At 38.5% G+C, this 15,496-nt stretch overlaps 1 protein-coding gene across 7 annotated transcripts in view; it reads left to right on the top strand.

Annotated features, from left to right (window-relative positions):
* The window catches only part of EVC2 (EvC ciliary complex subunit 2), a 76,479-nt gene that overhangs the window by 4,555 nt on the left and 56,428 nt on the right, over positions 1 to 15,496 (top strand). For 3 of the 7 annotated variants that reach the window (XM_017824570.1, XM_017824571.1, XM_017824569.1), the window contains exons 2-7: positions 2,088 to 2,245; positions 2,791 to 2,856; positions 7,984 to 8,170; positions 10,193 to 10,302; positions 11,054 to 11,116; positions 14,586 to 14,720. In XM_017824570.1, coding sequence (XP_017680059.1) covers positions 2,088 to 2,245; positions 2,791 to 2,856; positions 7,984 to 8,170; positions 10,193 to 10,302; positions 11,054 to 11,116; positions 14,586 to 14,720 — 719 coding nt within the window. Of the gene's footprint in view, positions 1 to 2,087; positions 2,246 to 2,790; positions 2,857 to 5,705; positions 5,796 to 6,672; positions 6,814 to 7,983; positions 8,171 to 10,192; positions 10,303 to 11,053; positions 11,117 to 14,585; positions 14,721 to 15,496 lie in introns of those variants that run through there. The other 4 variants (XM_017824574.1, XM_017824572.1, XM_017824573.1 and 1 more) reach the window with 4 other exon arrangements.

Below are 15,496 nucleotides of genomic sequence, written 5' to 3'. Positions count from 1 at the left end.
TTTTATGAAGCAATTACCCACTTCCTGTTGGCTGACTGCCCTCATCCAAAATTCAGAAGGAAATGATCTGCTGATCAAGAAGCACTTTAAAGGTAGTAGTTGCTCAACCCAGTTCATACATTTTGCCATTTTGACTTCTAATTCTTTCAAAGCCCTACAAAGAATCTCCATGTCATTCAGGTTTTCTGTTTACTGTAAAGGAAAGTGCATTTCCTGTAGTCTGGCAAGAACAAAAAAATTTTTGCTCCACCTTCATAGGAATGGGGTGGCAACTGCAATAATATATGACACAGCATATAAGAAATTATTCTTTTTCAGTGTTTGGAAATATCTATACAAACCTGCAAAGGGGCTTGATTCAGTAGTCAGAAACAGGTCTAGAGCCATTGGAAGTAGGATATAGTATGATACTTGTATCTACTCGAGAGTGCCATGGCCAGGTGGGCTCAGATTGGTAGCTAGCAGGTCTGTACTGCACTTATAATTCAGCCCTAGTGTCATCCTGAGTGATTTGGGCTTTTGCTTAGTCTTGAAATAGAAGTATGCCATGTGTGACTATGCTGAAAAAATTCCAATCCCAAATATACACAGGCATTTGGTATTGTAATTAGACATAGTCTTGTTCTCACTGAGTTTGCCATGTTATTTTTACAGTCCCTAAATTACACCAAGTCTGTGGCATTGTTTAACAGTGGTTTAAATAAAACTTAGAGAAGTGAATTAAAACTGATCATAAAATATAAACACTAGCTTTCCCTAGCCCATATATCCACAATTTTTTCCAATATAAACTACTCCCTCCCAGATGAAAACCAAACTATTCCAGCGTGGGAGGACAGGGAGGCTCCCCAAGGTGCGCTGTCCACCAGGGCTCTGTGAGCAACAGGATTGCATCTCATTCCTTATGTTAACAGAACTATTTTCAGTGATTCATGGGCATCAATGACTTAAGGACTCCTTTTAAGGGTCCAATTCTGAATGCTCTGTGCATACCTTTTCTATTTGCAGCTAATAGTATTTCTCTATATTGTTCTTCCAAGAAAGCAGGGGCTTTTCAAAAAAATGCTGCTTCTCATATTAATGAGATTTTAATGTCTTCAGCTTTTCATATTTCATTACTATATAGTAGTCTTTTAATAGAAAAAAGTAATTTGACAAAAATATTTGCTTTTCAATGAGAGTTTTTGTTCATGTTAATGTATATTGCTGATGATTAAAATATGAGATTTAAAAATAAGTAATAAATGAAAATGATTATGTAAATAGTAAAAAAGTGTCTTCTGTAAACACAGACAGATAGCTATAATTTTGAAATCTTCATGACATTTTTATCTTAATTCAGCAGCTTTACCTTTTGACAATTTATCATATTAAATTATCAATTTTTAGTATAATCTCCTTTTATTGATGTCATGGGTGCTTTTACTTTAGTAGATCAAAGTGATATGATTTCAAAACTATGCCAGTTATTTTCTGTGATATCATTGACTAATTTTTCATAAAAATTTAAGAGTATAAGGTAGCACTTATATTACTGATTACTAAATTGAGGAGCATTTGATTTGATGGCACTTCAACTGAAATGTACTTCTCAACAGAGAAGTATTTCAATTCTGAATATGTATTGGCATAGTCAATGCTTAATTGGCAGACTGTATCTTTGAAGCAGAACACCTTTAGCACTGAGGCCTCTCACGTTGTAGAGTGTTTCAATTATTTATGCTTTGCTGAAAATTTCTTTGTATTGAAAATATTAAGAGTTGATTTAAGTCTGAAACCTTTTGATTCATGCATTAGACACTTTACATTTAAATGGCAAGGAGTTTTCTGTGGGGTATATGGGTGTTCCCATGGCAGGAAAGAGCTTTGTTTTAACTTCTGCTGGATTTTGAGGGGCAAATCCCATCTGTTTCCTGTCTGGCCTCAATCTCTGTTGTCTCTAATGATTTTGAGTGCTTTAAGTGCTGGTCACTGCATGCACAGTCAGGTACCATGAGCCCCATCCCTGGCTGGAATCTGCACCAAATGGCTGCTGCACAGGAGCCAGCTTTAGCCCTAATGCTGAGTGTTGCCTTGGTTTTCATCAGGGCCCTTCCCTCTGGCCATGTGGGCAAACAAAGCCCCTCACCAGCCCTTGACTTCTGCAGCCTCGGACAACCAGTGGAGCCATTCGCTGTTTGCTTTGGTACCCTCGTGGACAAGGAAGATTTTGTTCAAACGGGAGTCAGATCTTAACCACCAGCTGGTCAGTAAAAGATGGTTTGCCACTTTTGATGTTTGTAAAGACTGTAGCAATCCTATAAAAAGTGAATATTGTTGCGAATTTACTATCCAATTAGTGTATTTCTGATTCTGTCTCAGATGATTACGTTCATTTGAGATGACACCAGCAACACCAACTAGTTGTGAGACTTCCAAAGAATTACTGTGACAGGCACAGCTATGTGATTGCTGCATAAATTCTGATAGACACTTGGTAAATTAAAAGGGTCTGTATAGTCTGATGAAAAGTTTGTGCATGGTGTATTTTGTTAGGGAATTTTTTGAATTTGATAGCCAAAAGACGAATATATCAATTAATATTCTAGTAGTTACTTGTGGGAATAAGTAGTTCCTAAAAATGTGCACTAGAAAAAAAGATAACTGTTGCGATAAAAAACCTCTTAAATTTGAAGGCGATTGGTACCTTTAAATTTTTTAAAAATAATTTCATTATTTACATAATTTACCTTGTGTTGCAGAATTATAGTATTTTCATACACTGTTTAGACTTTTCCCCTCTCTCCATAGCTTGAAGATGTTTCCAATATGTCAGTGTCTTCTGAATTTGGAATAACCCTTCAGAAATGTGGTGTGGTAAGTTTTCTTACATTTATCTTGTTAATTTTGTAAGAAGTTTGTACCCAAATGTCCTTTAAAAAGTGTAAACTGAATTGTGCCCATGCTGAGTATTTGGGAGTGTGTGCATTTTGATGGTTAAGAAGGTCATGCCCTCTGTAAGAGGCACAGTTTTGCAATGCTGATTCAAAATAGAAGTCAGTAAAATCTCTCAGGCTTTAAGGGATTTTAGACTGTGGTCAAAGTAAAAACCTCGCAGTCAATTTGTAAAAGTGTAAATGGACAAATCCCAATGAACTCTAGAATAATCAGCCACAAGGCTGGGTAGAGACAGCGACAAATTTTACAGGATGAGATAAACCTGAGATACTCTCCTGGCCCAACCCTGGGTGCCCTACCTGTGTCAAGTGTGGACTTCTTCCAAAGGATGAGGCACTGAGCCCTGTGATGCCCATTGTGTCTTTGAGCATCCACCACACAGCCATAGAAAAGCCATTGTGTCATAGTCTGCATATGCAGTGGGACTCATCTATAGCACAGTATTTAATGAAAAAAAAAGTTTCATTTGACTCGTGTAAATGCTTAAGAAAAGCAAAGATCTCCCTGCTATAAGAAACTTTTTAACCTTCCATTTTAATTTTACTTTATGTGGCATAAGTTGAAAGATGTACCTAGACTGTTACTTTTCCTTTCTTTTTTTTTTTCCCTTTTTTTTTTACACTGAATGAAGCAAGTCTGAATTTTTGTAATTACAGACAGTTCATCTTATCTATCCCTTGGAGAGAGAAAGTGCCTCCAACTTTAAGATCAATCTGAATTCAGCCACTGAGGTGCTGCATATGAGGGTAGAGGATTTAGTAACCAGTACAGAAGAGGTGACATTATAACCTGCACCAGATCATTTGCATAGGAAGAATGAATATGCATCACATCTCGTGGCACTAATTACCTATAATGTTATTATTGAAATGGCAGCATAACATAATTAGTGAGGCTGAATAGTGAGCAGTAACACAGAATATTCTGCTTTTCTGGCTGTAGATTCCCAATTTTTATACCAGAGCCTCTCAGAAAAACAGTTTGAGATAGTTGCATGTTGTTTCTTTCTGCTGTTCACAGCACAGCCTTACACAGGCTCATGAAGAATTACAAAATCCTGCTGTACAAAATCAAAGGTCATCTGTTGTAGATGCTGAGATTAGCAGAAAATATTTTTGCAGTGCTATTAGTTGTAAATTACTGAAAATGATATAATTATATGTGATTGTCTTCCACCTTCAACTGCAGTTCATTTTATTTTCTTTGGCTTACCTTGTCATATACTTCAATCCTAATTCATCTGAACAGATGCTTTCATGCAAAGAGACAGACCGGCTTATGCTGGTGTTTAGCTGTTTTAGATGGAAAAAACTGAATTTTGCACATTTTCCTCCTTCTACCATTTGTGCATTGGAGATTATCAATGACTCAATAATCCTTTTTTTCCCCTCCTTTTCTGTTTCTAGTTCGTTCATCTGACTTATTCCTAACAAAGATCCGTCATTCCTTTCAACTTCCATGGAAATTCCTTCCTCCTTTCTTTCTCCTGCCACGTCCATGCTCTTTCACTCCACTCTCCCAAGTACTTAAGTGACATCTCTTGCAGCGGGTGATGACACAGATGATGCACATCAGCAGCAGAGAGAAAAGCAGAGAGTAGGTGCTTATGCATTGTGAGTGACTGCCATTGGGTTTGGTCCTCTATATGGTTGATAGCCTAACCATCTGCTCCAAAAGCAGGAAAAAAACATCTTCAGGCAAATTAGAAGAGCGAGTTAAAGAAGATGGCCAGTGGTCGCTGATGCCAATAGAAGTGGTGTATGGAGGAGTTCTTCCTAGGAGCAGTCAAACCTGAGAGCTTACCTGTTGCTTGAATCTCATCTGCTGCTTTTCAGGGAAAAAAAAATATGTAAATTCTTTCAACCCCTTTGCAATTTAGCTTAAGTCTGACAGCCAGTCAAAAATAAAGAGTGACAACCATGTGTTTAATGTTAATCAGAAATGCAACAAATTTGGTCTTTTGGCCACCTGAGGAAGATTGTGGTAGAAGATAGGCAGTATGATTGAGACTCCTCTGAAGGGTGGCTTTGTTTAACCCCTAAATTAAGAATTTTGGGGGCCTCTGGTGGTCTAGTGGTTAGGGTGCAGGACTCTCACCGCTGCGACCCGGGTTCAATTCCCAGCCCCCCGGGCAGATGGAGCTCGTCAGCCCTGCAATCCATCTAAGAGAAGGTCACTCTAAACAAACCTACGTTCTGAGGACCTCACTGCCACTGTCCAAGCTTGCTCGGCCCCGGCAGATGAACCTCAGGATTAAAGGGTGGGCTCAGTTCAGCGCATGCTGTGTCTCACCTAAAAAATCCACTGCGCAGGCTCGAAGGGTTAATGACCTTTCCCAAATCTTCGCTCGCGAAGACTGGCCATTATCTTTATTTAAATTAAGAATTTTATTAAATGAAAAAATGAAGAGAAAATGCAAGATTGGTTGGAGAAAGAGAATGAAGTGTGTGTGGAAGTGTGCATTAAACCTCGCGTTGGGGACGAGAGGACTCATGCTGCCACATACCCCCACCTGCCTGTGAATATACACATGCTTTTGTTTCTCTGTCTGTTTTACCATAGGGGTTTATCTAAATTTCTATTCACATCTCCTCTCCCCAGATGTAAAGGAATACATTTATGCCTGATTAGAAGCACAGGAAGAGACCTGGAAATCCTTATTTTTTGTCTTCAGCTCACAGAATAGCAAGGGAAAGGTATCAGAAAACAAAGGGAGGAAAAGGTTTTCCGATTTCTGCATTTCTCCAGCTTCCACTTTTGCTGGTGCATATGTTTGTCTGCAGAAGCCCATCCATGCTTACTGTGGAGCATAATACAGTATTAAGAACTTGTGCAGTTTGAACCTTGAATCTTTTGAGGTATATTTTTCTGGTTTTGTGGTTGGGTTAGGGTGTCTGCTTTATGTATTTGGATCTTCTTTATGTGTCTTATGAGACTTTTTTTCTTGTTTCATTTTGTTTGTGCTTTTTAAAGCAAATTTCTAGCCTTTGTGATTGCAGATGAAAGGCTGAAATGTTGACTGCATCATGCCAGTTCAGAAACTAGGAGAGAGAAAATCTGCCCAAAATATATCACATTTTTAATATTTGATGATTTTAAGTCTCATAAATTTTGGGGTATAATTCATGATATATATACACATGACATTGGTAATGGTTTCCTCACAAATATAAATAAGCTTATTTTTATACATGCATGAATATATACATTTTTATACATTGTTTGCAGCATCTAGTCCAATAAATAGTTCGGAGTTTTGCCACTTAAAAGCAAAATGCAATCTAAGCAATAATAATTTCATTAAACTGTTTCTTCTCATTGATTCGTAAGTCATTCTAAAACTGTGCTGAATTAGTATGAAATGCAGAGATAAGGGATGCACAGTGAAACTACGTGTGTCGAACCCTATGGCTGCCATGAACTCTGGTGTGATTTCTGAACTCTATCACAGTTCATATTTTGAGAACTCATTTCCGTGGGGACTGCTTTATTATTTTATATTTGCTGGTGTCGTTATGCAGTGTAGACTTTTCCTTAAAAGGAATGTCTAAAATGAGAAAAGTTTGGCCTGAATCATAATTTCATCAGTTAAAGAAGTGTTAATATAGTGTTATTATTAGAAGCCTCATAAATCATCATGGCTACACTATAGGTCACCATATTATGATAGGCCTCATAAAGATTTAGACAATTCTGGCTTAATACGAGTTATGGGGTATCGTGGTTTAAACTCAGGTGGAGATGAAAATACCACACAGTTGCTCGCTCACTGCCCCACCAGCAGAATTGAGGAGAGAATCGGAAGAGTAAGAGCTGGAAAACTCACGGATTGAGATAAAGGCAGTTTAGTACGGAAAGCAAAAGCCACACACACAGGTAAAGCAAAACAAAGAATTAATTCACTGCTTCCCATGGGCAGGCAGGTGTTCAGCCATCCCCAGGAGAGCAGGGCCCCATCACACATAACAGTGACTTGGGAAGACAAACACCATCACTCCAAACATCCCTCATTGTTTCTTCTTCCCCCCAATTCATATACTGAGCATGATGTTGTGTGGTCTGGAATATCCCTTTGGTCAGCTGGGGTCAGCTGTCCTGGCTGTGTCCCTTCCCAACTTCCCATGCACCCACAACTTCCTTGCCAGTGTGGCAGTGTGGAATGCAGAAAATGTCTTAGCTCTTTGTAAGCCCTGCTCAGCAATAATGAAAACATCCCTATATTATCAACCCTGCGTTCAGCACAAGTCCAAAATGTAGCCCCGTAGCAGCCACTGTGAAGAAAATTAACTGTTCCTCAGCTAAAACCAGCACACAGAAGAAGGCAATTTAGAAGGTGAGAGGTCAATAAGCAACTCTGCGCTCAAAGTAATTTCATTTAGAGGGTATAATTGCTCAGTAAGACTTAAGGGCATAATGGAATAAATAAATAAAATGACATGACTGCATGTTGCTAGAGATTGGTGATCAGCCTATGACCTTCACCACTGGCTGGAAGCAGAGCCATAAACTCCCAAGTCCACTGGTGGCTCCATCTGCCCTCACATGGGAAGGGCGAGTCAAGACAGGGCGTCTTTGAGAGTGTGTGGTTGCTGTGAAAAAAAGGGAAATAGAGACCAACACTGCATGGAGAGAACGAATTTGCAGTGAGGGCAGCTTGGAAAAGAAATATCCTCATGGTACAAAAGTTCAAAGTTAAGAATTTTTCAGACTGTAGTTATAAAGATGTGATCCAGTTTTGTATGAGGTATCATGGGGTTACTTAGATTCTTGATTACCCTTATGGTTCTGCATGAGCTGGGTTTCCAACTTCTGGCTTTCTGCCACTTTGTCTCCAAGCAACTGCTTGACATACCAAAGATTAAAATCTCTGTGGGAGTCTGAGATCAAACTGAGTGTAGTTTCATTTGCAGGTCACTCAGAGTGCCTTTAGAAAATAAGTTTCCACATATAATGAAGTTTTATTTGTAATCAAGACTACAAATTTTGCTGTTAGGATGCACATAAGAGCTGGTTTGCACCATTAATACTAATATTTCCTGTTTTCAGGTGGATGTTGAGCATGACCCTCAAACTGCATACATTACACTTGTGATTAATAACACCAACACATTGCTCTCAACAAACATTACAGATCTTATCCTCCTGGACAACATCACTGGTCTACGCATTCAAAAAACCAGTGGGAATACGACCACAGATGGCGTACAGATTTATAGGAAAAGATTCTTGCAAGGTAAGGAAATCTGCAGGGAACTATCCCTGACTAAACATGTGGAAGAGCATCTGTTCAAATCACAGTATTTATTTATTTGTGGTGGTTTAAATTCTTTGATTATTAAGAGAGGTGAAAAACTGGGAAAGGTTTTGAGCTGCAGTTTCCAATTCTGTTAACTCACAATTTGACTCCCACCTTTGAACTGCTTCCAATCTAACAGGCACAGAAGTGGGTCCCTGTACCTGTAAAAGTTGCTGCCATCAAAATGAAAGAGTTTTTTATGACTGTATTTGTTCATTTTGGATATTTTTAAAAGCTTCTGCACAAGCCATTTTAATCATATATTGAGTGTTCTTTAGCCAAGTGTGGCAGGTCGGCTTGCTGAGATATTGAGGTGCATTGGAATTGCAAAGGGCCATGCAAGCAGGGAAGATGATTCATTAGAAATAAGGCAGCTCTTCTCAGTATCTGTTCTTTCCAAACCGAGCAAGTAATACAGAGATAAACTTGTTCCAGTCTTGATGTCAGTCTGCTCCTGTGGTAGCAGTCGAATCAGTGTACATGCATAAAATTTTACCTTTCTTGATTTCTTCATCTCCTTCTTCTTAAGCACAAGAACATAAAAATTAGCAGCTTGCTTTTGATGGTAATGATATTTCTCTTGGAGCTTCAGAATTTGCTGGCACCTGTTTATGATTGAAGAATCTATGGTTATGATAGTTTTATGGCAAAAGATTTCCAAATAGATAAGGGAAGTGAGAAGACTTGGGGCTGCTGTCTGATTGCAAATGGATAGCCAGGCTCCATTTTTAATAACAACAGTGTGAGTAGTGGTACTGATTACAGGGCTGGTCGTTTTGAAAATGTCACGAAATTGCTGGCTCTCAACAGAGATTCCCAAGAAACAATGGCCCCTGAGAAAGAATTAAAAAATGGCTTGCAGAGCTGATCTAGTAAGCTAAGTTGGAGCCATTATTTAATTTATTTATAATTACTGAATCTGGAACTGAAGCTAGCTTTTCCAGCCCATATACATTGTACAAATCAGCATCAAAAATAGTGCAGTGGAAGAAAATCCAGCAGAACAGATTTCTGCATAGTTTGAGGTTTGGTCATTACTGTGTTAATTCTGAAGTCAGCCCATACCTTGCCACTAGAGCTGGATAGAAGGGCTATGCCTGCACTGGCCTGTGTATTGTTGTGCTGAATGTTAGCCATAATAATTTTTCAGTACTCCAGTGCACCATGCATCAAAATTCAGCTGAAATCTGTCTGATTTCTCTGTGGTTTCAACAGGAGGAGAACCAGCCAGTTAGTGGTTTTAATGTAGGCTCTCTGCTTTACTATAAAAAATATTTGTAAATACATCACGTTGAGTTTTAGTATCAAAAAGTGATGCTTTTCAGCAGATTGCGGCATCATTTAATGCAATTTACAGATCCTGGGCCAAATTTGCTTGGGTTCTTCAAGGCAGCAGTTATTAAGGATGTTGCTGGGCTCAGCTGGCCAGGACCTGTCTACTCTGGGTGTGGGACATCTGCTGTGTCAGAAGGGAAAAGCTCCAGTGCTGTCCCAAGCCTTCCCCAGGGATCTTAGAGAAATTTTCCTGACAGCAAATCTATCCATATGCCTCCTCTCTGGACTATACTGGTGGGCTCTGGCTGCCTCCTCTGCTGAATTCCCTTGCAGTCAGTGTTCCAAGTTTATTGCAGCTTGGTTCCTAGGAGAGCACTTTTGCTGGCAAGGAAGCACAGTCTAAAAAGCTCCTCAAATGTTTTATTTATATTGAACTTTCTTTTCAAATTTGGCAAGCATCTCTAACTGCAGCTGAGCTCAGCTGGGTAGTCAGCTCTTCTGAGATTGACCCCATCTTCTTGCCTGAAAGAAGACATGCAACTGTACTGGGTTGTTTTCTGATCAGTTAGCTCCTGTTCTGTGTAAGAAAATGCAGACACAATTAGTTAGAGGCCACCACTGCACTGGCAGATGCACCTCACCTGCTTAATCTATACGATTGGCTTTTTTTCTCTTCTTTAAAAGGTGGAGAACACTTTGTAATCAACTACTCTGCACTTCTTGATGCAAAAGAAATGTGGGATGGCAGGATCTTGACACTGCCTGCAAAGCTAACTTTCAGCAGTTCATCACAGGTATTCCCTTCACAATTTTATTTTGCTCTTCATAGTTTTTGTGTAAAAAAGGTGGTTCTTGTCTGCCTAACAAAATGAAGTTCTTAGGAGAAGTTCTGATTGTTTACCATGAATTTATAAATATTTTGTGATATTTATAAATATAAAAATTCATAAACATGAATTATTCTTCACAACTTAGGAGGTCATAGACCTTCTTAAGTAAATTTGGTTTGTCTGTTGTCCTGTAGCTTTTTTTCTACTTTTTATATTTCTTTCCAGTTTATCTATGTATCCTGGAAATAGGTGTCCTCCACATACTTATGTATCTATTCCTGTAGTCTATGAGAGACTGAAAGTTTTGGAGAAAAAAAGTCTCCAATGTGCATGAGAGTGGTACTAGAGTAACAGAAAGGAAGACTTCAAACAGGGAACATAAGAGTAAAAACATATGCACTGACTATGGCTCCTGTTCTGGGCATTTTCAATCAACCCAGATTTTATAGGCACAGAAAAATGTAATACTGTGTACACTGGGATATGCATCTGTGTGATGAGAAGGGGAGTGTATCCCACAGAGCAGCTGCTTCCATGTGTGTTAATGTTACCCCTAAGTACACTGCATTTTCCTATCAGATTTATCTTAGCTTTATGCTTAATGAGAAGTATAGCTTATCTTCTAAGGAGAGGCTTTTCTAGAGACTCCAGGCTATTTGCCAGTGGATTCTGCTCTTCTTTTTCTTAATACAGGTAATTTTTTTATATCTCTCAGAATAAAACACATCTCGTATCGTTGACAGCATCATTCACCATAACTGAAGAAAAAAAGACGAAGGTAAATCCTGTGATTTTGTATTATGTTGACTCTCCTGCTTATACTTCTGGACAATCTAAACTAAATCCTAGGAGCTAAGGAGGTACTGATGTACTTATGTCTCATCACTCGGCTATTAATCATACACAAGTTCAATCTTCTCAGATTTTTAAGAGGAAGAAAACAGGACTCAATATAAGGGGTCTTTTTTTGTCTTTTAATTTAATTTAATACAGAAAATCTAAAGATGCCATTATACTCCTTGCCATGTTTTTTCATTTGAAGAATTGTACAGGCACAGAAAACTGCGGTAAGGAATATGCTCACCTGCTCCTGTGCATAGCCACCATGGGAAAGCTTTTTGTCTTTACAAAAGGGTGAGGTTATCCTCCACCTCTTGAGAAGAGGTTTCTGTATGATGCTGATACACAAGCCTGAGAAATAAAACTGCAGTAAGAGTGGCAAACTTAATGTTTGCCTTTCATTTTTTTGGAATAAGTAGTGTATTTGGAGATTGTGCACAGGGGCTTCTTGTTCCAATATTCTCTTCTGCTGGGGATCTCTGCCTTCTCAGCTTCTATTATTGTAACAGATGTATTTCCAGACTTGGCTTTCTCATAATTGAAGATCAAGTGCCCATTCTGTTAAAATGAAAGACATAATTAAATATGATATAAAGTAAAATTATACATAAGCTAGAGAATTCATTCTTGGATAAAGATCTAGCAATATTTAAAAGGATTGGACATTTTTATAGCTAAGAATTACCCATTGAATTGCCATAAATGTATCTTTTGGAAACTCTTATTCTTAAAGGTGTAAGCCATGCAGTAGCTGACTGGCTTATAAAAATAGCTTCATGAATGGTTTTCTGTAAAGTTCAGTGTGAATTGATCTGCAGCAGTTGGTGATGTCTAAGCTAGGACTGTAAGGTACGTTGGTCTCAGCCCACCGTGGAAATTCCTGCAATCTGTTACGATACGTAAAACCTTTTTAGTGTGGTTGGGTTTTTTCCCAACTTGAACTTGATAGTTAGACCTCTAAAAGTTCTTAGGGACTATTCCATCAGTGGGTAAAGTTAGCTCAGCTGCATTTGAACTTAGTAAATGAACAGATTTTGTAATTAAAATGTGTGGTAAAGGTGTATGGAAAATACTGTAAATTTTTGAAAAATAAAGCTCAGAAATTATGGAACGTACCATGTTTCACATGCATAGTATTTGGCTTTGGGCTGTGGCCAAGCATAAGGTGTTTCAGAATGAAATCAGTTTGTGCAAGGAAATTAGGATTAACTGAAAAAGGTGTGACATATTGTATTTCATTCATCTCTTCAGCTGTCAAAAATGCTCTCCATCTCAGATTTATTTATTACAAATCACTATTTAGGCCTGTTCATGGCTATGTTGAAGCCAACACACATATGTGACTAAGTGGATACAAATTGTTGACTTTGGGGATGGAAAATAGAAGAATTAATTACGTGGTCAAGGGAGTGCCATGTTAGGTTGGTCCCATCAGCTTTCACATGGTTTGCTTGCACACTTGGCTACTCTGTTGTTCTTTAAAGTTTTACAAACCCTGTGGATTTCTCTTCCGTGCTGCTGGAAGAAAGTAATTGGTTGCCTGTAACAAGGTAATTTTGTGGGTTATGAAAAAAATATGAGTGTTGCTCATCTGAGTGTCTGTGCCAGATGTCTTCCTCTGGTGCTTCAGGGGCTGTGAGTACCGTGTGCCTCTGCCCTTGGCTGGGTGGGTTTGATGCTGAATGGGAAGTTGTAGAGAAAAGGGCAAAGGGGAGTTCTCCCATCTGAGCGTGTTGCGTAGGATAGATGACAATTACTTTGATCTGATTTTTGTGAGGCTTGCTTCCCTCAGAATCATGCAAAGCAGTCGGAGCACAGCAGTTTTTGAAAGAAACTTGGGCCTGTAATGCCTCTTCCCACTATTAGGATGGCTTTAGAAGTTAGCTTAGGGAATAGCTTTTGAGGCTTACTCGTGTGTCAGTGGTCTGAAGGTTGACCTGCAGGGCCAGCACTGGTCCTGCCTTGAGCGGAGACTCTGGCACCTGCCCTGCAACTTCCTCTGTGGTGCTTTCAGATGGCATTAAGCACCAGCTGTGTTCTCCTCCTGGGCTTTACAGCCCCCACAATGACATGGACTGTCCTTCCAGAGCCCATGTTCTTTAAGTGTAAAAAACCAAACCATATAAAGAAACTTAAGCATACTTCTGTCAGTTAGAGCAATTTTTGATTCTGAGTGTACAATACTGTGAAGTAAACTGTGAATCTTCTTGGAGCTGTGAAACAGTAGGCTGTATTAGTGTTTGATGATCTTGATACTGACATCATTGCCTAATTCAACTAAAAACATGTTGAAATCAATGAGCAGCTGTACCAGCTTTGAGAAGCTGAACCTGTGAAACAAAGTCTGACATGAAGCAGTTCCTGTCAGTTAGAGATAAGACAGATTATCAGTGTACAAAAACATCAGAGAAAGAAAAAATAGGCAGTAAAGGATAAAATTTGCTATTAAATTGGAATAAACCTTTCTTAAATTGTAGACCATATTTGATTATTGCTTCCTATGCAGAATTACCATTGACTCCATGGAATACTGTCAGATTTCTGCTCCAAGAGATGACCCACCCATCTTTCAAGCAACATGTAAATTATTTACAGTTCCTAGCCCCAGCAGAGTAATTAGGCTTTGGTGAAACATTATACTAATAGCTGTGCTATGTTTTTCATCCAGAGATCTCATAGAACTAAACAAACACTAAATTAACTTTTGCTACATGGAGCATGAAGTAAAAATTAATTTTTAATGCAATTCAATTTAAAGATTAAGTTAAGAGCTAAAGTAAAGGCCTACAAAGTTGTTATCTGACTCATTGTTCCAGTGCTCCTGCTACTCTTTTCTGACTCAGGCTAATGCAGAAACTGCAAGGGTGCATATAGATTGGGTGGGTTTGTGAACTGCCAGTTACATGTTTATCTTGAACTCATATTGGTACTTTTTCCCTGTGGTCAGTTTTATTGAATCAAGAAATGGCCATTAGTTAAAGGTAACCAGCATCTGACTGACTTTCAGAGCCTCTGAGCAACATCAAATGACATTAATTTCAAAAAGACTTAGAAGAGTTTGGTGACTTTGGAAACAGGCTATTAAGTATTGGACACCTGAAAGTCACAGCACATAAAATTTGATCTGTGGGAGTTTTGTTGCTTAGAGTTACACAGGAATTTGGAACGTAACAAACCCTGCTGACTTTGAAACCTATGGAAAATACATTTTTGTTTGAAAATATTCATTCAAATGTAGTGATTAGATAACATAATGCTGAGAAACCCTGAAGTTGTGTGAAGCCATTTAAAAATAATTCACTATGTTTCTTACAGTTATAATCTTGGAATTAGTTATAATCTGATCTTTATATGTATTTAAAAGGTACTTTTAATGTAGTTTTTATGATATGGTCTTTTAATTTCAGATTATGTACAGCCATGCCATCACTGCTTCAGGGTTCTTCATCGCTTTTTTCATTTCCCTTGTACTGACATGTGCTGTTTTTCTCATCATTTACCGAACCCAAATATTTAAATGGAGTTTCTGTAGTAAAAACCAGGTGAGTCATACTGTCTATGAGGGTTTATTTAATTTTTTTCATCAATCATATCTGATGATATAACTTGCTAGCTAAAACAGATCGTCTGAAGAGTTTTTTAAGATAAATAAAAGCCACTAAGTGGTGGATTTGCTTCACAGGTAATGTAGTCTCTACAACCTGTATTCTTTAGCACAATCTGATTTAGAGGTGAGTGTAAGAATGATAACCTGATCAAAACAACTGCTGTCAGTACTTGGGTGTTAGTTCTAGATTGCAGGGAGATTACCCTTTGGCTATTAACTTCCTTTCATTTCCTTTCCTTCTCTCCATCCCTCAAAATTAGAGGCACAATGTCTCTGGGTTATAAACAGTTGCCAAGGGGGTAGACAACTTGCCTTGAGCATAGCAGAATTGGGTACAATTTTTTTTCTATTTTTATTATCAGGAATAGAGATTTGAATTTTGGTTTCTTAGTTCGTTGGATGTGCTTTAATCTCTCGAGTGATTAAGCAAAACAGACAGGTTTGGAGATGGAGCATTTTCAGTGTTCTTTATCCAAGCTCTGCCTGTTTTAGAAAGTATTTCAGTACATACTGGAACAGAGAGCGAAAATACAGAATCTGGTAAATATTAATCAAGTTGGCCCAAATCCAGCCCTTGCTTCTATTAATTATTTTTGTATTTATGTAAAGTAGAGCAACTTCAATGGGAGGGAGCTAGAGACCTCAGTCAGAATATTACCATGATGGGAGCAGTCCTCTAAGACAGGTGTGCTGAGAGGTTTGAACCCCTCA

The sequence above is a fragment of the Lepidothrix coronata genome, unplaced genomic scaffold, assembly GCF_001604755.1.
Source record: "Lepidothrix coronata isolate B3197 unplaced genomic scaffold, Lepidothrix_coronata-1.0 Scaffold111, whole genome shotgun sequence".
Taxonomy (NCBI): domain Eukaryota; kingdom Metazoa; phylum Chordata; class Aves; order Passeriformes; family Pipridae; genus Lepidothrix; species Lepidothrix coronata.
Note: the sequence above shows the minus strand (reverse complement) of the source record. Positions and strands in the feature narration are given on the sequence as shown.